Here is a 6,728-nt window from a genome sequence, read left to right on the forward strand (position 1 = left end):
TTTTCTTTATTTTGTTTTGCGCAATCTTGATCCCCTATTTTGAAAAATGAGTAATTTTGGTTCCTTATTTTCTAATCGTAAGCATGTATATGTGTTATGTCAATGTCATTTAAAGAATATGTTAAATCAGAAGGGGACCAAATATCCTAATTTTACAAAATAGGAGGACCACAATTGTGAACTTTATAAAATAGGAGACTAAGGTACCGTTTGGCCTAGCTTTTTTTTCCTCTTCTTTTGAGCTTATGCAATATAAATTAGGTTTTATGTTTATTTTATAAGTTCATACTAGTCAAAATTGTATTTTTATAAGCTATTTTATCATAAACTACCTTGAAAAACTCATAGTAATACATAAAAATTGCATAAGCTGTCTGCATAAGCTCAAAAGAAGAGGAAAAAAAGTTAGGTCAAACGATATCTAAAATTGCGTAAAATAAAATAAAGGACCAAAATTGCTCATTTTATAAAATAGGAAGACCAAAATTGCATTTAAGCCATTTTTTTTAATAAGTTTTACTAGAAAGATCCATCTCAAATATTTCACTTATGTTTTAGCAATATTTTATAACAAATTTTAAAATATCGAGTAAAAATCAACTAGCCGTTGCACAGGTCTCTATACTAAGTATATTAAGAGCATCCACAATAGAGTTCTCCATGTTTGAGTATTTAATTGGACCACACGTATACACATCACTCATTTATAATTTTTTAATAATAATACATAATAAGTACTCAATCTCTCCAAATCAGCACCTCTTAAAAAGTTCTAAATTGGTCTCACTAATAACTCTATATCTCATCAATAATTCTACATCTTTATAAATAGGTCCACAAAAAAATATTATAAGGAGGAGAGAGAGGGTACCTATTTGAGAAGCAGTACCTATTAGGTACTCAATGGGTATTGCTCCAATGGTAATACTTAATAAGTACCTATATAATTACATGATAGGTACTACCTAATAGGTACCTAATAAAGGGACCAAAATTGCACATTTTATAAAATAGGAGGAACAAAATAGCATTTAAGCCATTTTTTTAATAAGTTTTACTAGAAAGATCACAAAAATTTCACTTATGTTTTAACAATATTTTATAACAAATTTTAAAATATCGAATAAAAATCAACGACCCGTGCGACGGGTCTCTATACTAAGTATATTAATAAATAGGAAAAAAGATGGGGGAATAAGCCAGACCCATAAAGAAATGAAACTTCAAAATATTAGCTGACATCTATTTCTTTCTCCATAAGTTAATAGTTTTTCTCAAACTAAATATGATGACATAAGATTCCAACTAATTCTCATATGATTTGGCATTGTTGCTACAAAGCGAAGAATATCAGGCTGCAGGCTAAGTGAAGGGTGAAGTTCATTTGAACTATTTTCTAAAACATGAAGAAACTTAGCAATGTTGGGTAGTGCAAGTTCTCTGCAGTGGAGATGTAATAGAGGGACCTTCGATAAAACACTTCCCTTCTGAACATCTAGGCCTACTGGTCTTCGCAACTTGTATGGTTTTCCGGTTGTTGGCTCGATATCAACTCGCGCCATTTGTTTCCATCAGCTGTGCACAAACCAGCCATACTTATAGTCACCCACTATCGGTGTCCCAAGTGCCTCAGCGCAATGGACACGCAACTGGTAAAAAGAGAGCAGAAATCGGATTAAGAAACAAGTTAATTTAACTTAGCAAAATCACTATATTTTACAGCAGGGAATGATAATTAAGAAAACCATGTTATTCCAAACTTTATTTAAACTAGCGCATGTTTGGAATCACACTAAGTTTGATAAAATCACGGCCATCACAAACTCACCGCCAATCCTAACAATAGGCTGCCTAGAATAGCCAGGGCTTTGTTGTTAAAAAAAGATTCGCTCCTTGAACCACCCCTTTTAGTAGTGATTCCACTACATATTCTAATGATATTCTAAGATAAGAGATATGAAAATCATGTCTGATTCTTTATTTTACCCGCACAGTTCAGTTGAATAGACAATTTAAAGCATCATTGAAGATACCTGATGCTTCCGGTAAGTTAGTGGACGCAGCTCAACCCACGAGCATCCGTTTATCTTTGGACCAAGCACCCGATACTCAGTTACAGCCTCTTGGTGAGGTTCTATACTTGAATGGTGAGCTAGTATTACCCTCTCAGTCTTCCCATCGTCCATAAGCACCTGACATAAGATCACATGCATAAACACAATCAATTAACACTCTGGAAGATAGCAACATTAAGCATGTTACAAATTATCATTGGTGAAGTAAACACAAAAAACAGAGAGAAACAATGCAAACCTTAGAAAGAGGAGCATGAATTATGCCCTCCTTCTCCTTGGGAGTTCCTATGACCAATGCCCAATATCTTTGATATGTAGTTTCACATGCATCATTCCAAGCCTAAAATAGGCCATTTGAGATTTAAAGTTCCAATGGAAATATCAAATTGTTGTTGACAGTGTTATAAAAGATTGGGTGGTGCATTCACAAGCTAGATGATGTGTTTGAAAACAGCAGTTAAATACTTCGTGTGGAAAAGGCACCTTGCAAGAAGATTTTGCATTGTTTATGTTACTGAATAACCATTGAAGGTGAGATACACTATCTTTTGTTCTCCCCAATAAAAGGATACCACTGCTCTCTCTGTCAAGACGGTGGACCTGAAAAAACCAACATAAGAATTAATTTGACAGAACCCAAACTGATAAAATGACTAAGAAGTTTTTTTATCTGATATTGAAGGACTAAGATGGCCAAGGTTGGAGTTAAGCTCCATAAAAGATGAACAAAGAATAAACATGAAAGCAGAAATTTCCCCTCCAAGTTTGTTCACCCTCTAATTCCCGAATCATTTCCCCTACTCCCATTATGCCACATATCCATTCTGTTATTTGCACTCCTTTTCCCCAACTCCAAATCCTATTGTGCCCTCTTCCTCAATTAATTCATCTCCTACTACAGACCCATTTAATGGCCCTATCATGTGTAGTCTTGTATTTTCGATAACCAGTAAGCACCAACCAGTTTATAGCAGTCTTAGAGTCCAAAATACGATGGAGAATTAGAGTGAAAAAAGGAAACAAAATGAAAATAATTGTCATATATCTGTATTAAAACAGCGATATCTCAAACAAGGTGCATGCCATGCCCGAGCTCACAAACAATACGACTATATCTGTATTACTCTTTAGATATGTTGATTATATAAATTTCAAGAATATTTGTCTCAAGAATAATTTATGCATGAGGGCAACAAAAGTCTTTTCCTAGTAAGTAGGGTAACCTACATTGATCCAATGGTACCATTATGTTGGGCTACTTTGATCCTGACAATTACTCTTTTCCAAAGTTTAATAGTATGACTCATGAGCCAAAGGATATAAGCTCCATAGTTCTCAAGCTTCTTTGAGATCCATGTTATATCTTTTCTCTCCTAGACATTCCAAAAACTCAATAGGAGTATTACCTCCAACTCCTTAACCCTTAGCTCAACTATCTTAACCAGTTGAGCTACCCATCCCACCTCAATGACATAGCCTAACTGCATTATCATTCTTCGTCCTTTTCGTCAAATCTTACAATATGCAAGGCGATAATGCAACTAAAAGCAAATAATAAAACTAAATGATTGCTCAAATTTTAGGAAAGGTAAACCATCCAACTTCGTATCAAATAAATGGTTGAGTGATACACAAATGAAGCCAATGAGAGACCAAAGCAAGGAGCTATAAAAGGGACCGGAGATTTAATATTTTATCCTTTAGTTAAAATGGAAGTGTCAGCATAGTTATATGAATAGATATTTTGTTGCATGATTTACTGGTAAATGCAAACCAAATTGTTTTGTATTCATAGCAATGCCAATTAAGTATAAAAGAGTAGTTTACCAGTTTGGGACCCTCCTCATAATCATAGGACAGTGCTGCAGCTGCCAATGCATCCAAGCTATTATGAACTGGAAGATTTCCCTAACAAGATCATCAGCAAGAAATCAAAATCCCAGAACAAACTCCAACTTGGTGAATTTCTATAAATGTGAAAAAGTCGTTCAAACCTTAACTGGCAATTTTGGAGGCTTATTTAACATAATTATCGCGGAGTCCTGAAAGAAAGACATTTGAATCAATAATCAATTAATACAATATATTGAAATGTGGTGTTAGATGAACAGCATATACCTTGTAAATCACAAGCCTCTGCAGATACTTAATTTCATCAGCATTTGGATATAGTGTTCCACTTGGTATAGCATCATATCTTTTTGAAATCCTGGTTTCAGCAATTGATACTGGGACATGAACCCTATCCCCAGGCTTAATCACTTCATTGGGTCTAATCTGTAGTTAAGCTGCATAGTTGTAGTATTATTAAACCTAAAACAAATCGTAAGCAATCGAAATATATTTGTTGTTAAACAACACAGATACGCGCCCACACAAAAACAAAGGGAAAATCATTCAAAGCAAAGTTTGTAAGCAATTGAAATATATTTGTCGTTAAACAACACACATACGCGCGCACATACAAACAAAAGGAAAATTATCCATTTGTGACGGAAAATGTAAAACTAAAAGGATTGATGTAAACATGAAATACCTTTCGCATAGGTTTCATTAGCTCTTTCATCTGAGTGAACGAGTCATCAGTAATTAGGTCCTCCATTTGCACCTGGAATAGGAAATCATCAACAGAGTATGTAAGTATATTTTCAGTTACTTTGCAAAAGGAACAAAAAAATGCAAATACTAAAAAACAGTAGATACTTACAAGACCCTCCCTGAAATGGGACTCAATGACAGAACCCGACGCACCCTTAAAGTAATACTTAATCCAGTTGACAGCAGTAACACGATCGCTCTGTCCATGTGCATTGATTGTATTCTTGCCAGGCAAAGGATGACAAGGAAAAGGAGGCAATGATAGTAATTGTCTGGGTTTTGGAACTTCTTTGGGCACATCCAAGCGAGCAATGTTGTTAGAAACTCTGATTACTTTATCAACAGAAACGGACCTTGGGGGCCGAATTCTAGAGTAGTGCCTCTGCCTTACTACATATGTCAGCCATGAGAAGCCATTGTTATTGTTCATCCGTTTCAACATTTGTCCCCACCTAACACAGAAAAATATAGCAAAAACAAATGGGATTTTATTATATTTCTTGAATTCAAGATAGAAAATTTCAAAAATAATAATCATAGTTGGAATCAGAAATGGAGAAAAAGTTCTTGAATCAAAATGGTTTGAGAAAAAGAAACAATTCACCCTCTTGTCCGTGACAGTTGAATCTTTTAAATAGTACTTTTGTATCACAATAAACTGAAATTCAGTAAAAACCAAACAAAAGGCATGATAAACATATGACAAACAACAGTATCAAAATTCAGTATAGTTTCCACATTTCTAGTACAAACTTCTCTCCATTCTAACAACAGTAAAAAACGAAAAATTCGGTATTGAAATTAATACATAGCAGCAAGGAACCTTTCCAATTGCACTGCATAGAACAAAATACTACTATTTATATTTGGAAAGCACTTAACTTATCATGAATCCAATGAAATATTTAGTCACAACATGAGGACCTATTTGATAGTTCCAAAACAGTAGTAGTTCATTACTGATTCATGGTGATACTCTATCCTGTGTAAAAATCTAGCCTAAGCGTTGGGCCATGAGGGGGAGTCTCACTGGGTTGCATCAACGCATTGGGTTAAGAACAATCATACAAATGACTTTGATACCACACTTTCACCCAAAACCTTAAGGCATTAGGTTTATGGGTCCTCTCACTTATATGTTGCTCAACATCAACTCTTCCAACAAATGTGGGATACAATTTAATGAGTTGGCACTAGGGGCTCAATTTAATGAATAAAGTTTCTTCACACACTACCTACAATTGTACTATCATACAGTTTTCAGCAGCAAAGCTAAATATAACAAATAAAATAATTTTCCAATCTCGTTTCAAAAAAAGTAAAATAAATTTTTCCATCTCAAAAATTAACTAAGCATTAAGTGTCCATATATTTTGTAATTAAAATCTTAAAAGACAGACCTTATATGGGACTTTTCTATCTTTTTCTTACGACTCTCCAATTATAATTCAAAATTTAAATCTTAAAGGACACACAATGGTCATGTATCCTATATAAAATCTTGAAAAGGTCATCTTCTATCAATAAAAATTGAGAAGATTGGACATAGTTTTTAATTTTTGAAATTTGAATTGTTGAAAAAACTTTGATCAAACAAAAGACTAAAATTGGTCACTAATTGGCACTAAAATTTGAATAGTTCTAATTACCAAAGGCACTAAAATTTGAATCATACAGTTCCTGCACAATGCAACATTTATTTCAAGTCAATACAGTTCAACTTCAACTTTGAACCCTAATTTCTTAATTAACCCTCACTAGTAGTACCAAATAACAGATTTTTTTACTAATATCATAAACCACATTTGCAAAAATCACTAAATGAAACACAACAATGACCTAACTTCATGATTTTCAAAGCAGAAAAATCTTAGAAACGAAAATCACCAACATGCTATTAGACAACAGAACAAAAATGAAAATGAAAATCGCATATCGAACTTCATTATTTTCAACTTAGAAAAATATCAGCAACAATGTAAGCTCAAAGAAGAACAAAATGGAGAGAGAGAGAGAGAGAGAGAGAGAGAGAGAGAGAGAGAGAGAGAGAGTTAC

At 33.9% G+C, this 6,728-nt stretch overlaps 1 protein-coding gene across 2 annotated transcripts; it reads right to left on the minus strand.

The window, feature by feature from the left end:
* Positions 1-1,208: 1,208 nt before the first annotated feature.
* Positions 1,209-6,728, minus strand: LOC123918821 (RNA pseudouridine synthase 3, mitochondrial-like). Of its 2 annotated transcripts, none has more exons than XM_045970975.1 (9): positions 4,783-6,728; positions 4,612-4,683; positions 4,194-4,352; positions 4,070-4,117; positions 3,903-3,983; positions 2,559-2,675; positions 2,314-2,415; positions 2,034-2,192; positions 1,209-1,649 (listed from the first exon to the last, which is right to left on the minus strand). In XM_045970975.1, exons 1-9 carry the CDS (start codon positions 5,209-5,211, stop codon positions 1,572-1,574), a joined length of 1,245 nt encoding a protein of 414 aa, XP_045826931.1. In that variant the 5' UTR covers positions 5,212-6,728; the 3' UTR covers positions 1,209-1,571. The 2 variants fall into 2 exon arrangements, with proteins under 2 accessions (XP_045826931.1, XP_045826930.1); XM_045970974.1 differs by having other exon boundaries at positions 4,076-4,117; positions 4,783-6,646.

Source organism: Trifolium pratense, linkage group LG3 (assembly GCF_020283565.1).
Source record: "Trifolium pratense cultivar HEN17-A07 linkage group LG3, ARS_RC_1.1, whole genome shotgun sequence".
Lineage (NCBI taxonomy): Eukaryota > Viridiplantae > Streptophyta > Magnoliopsida > Fabales > Fabaceae > Trifolium > Trifolium pratense.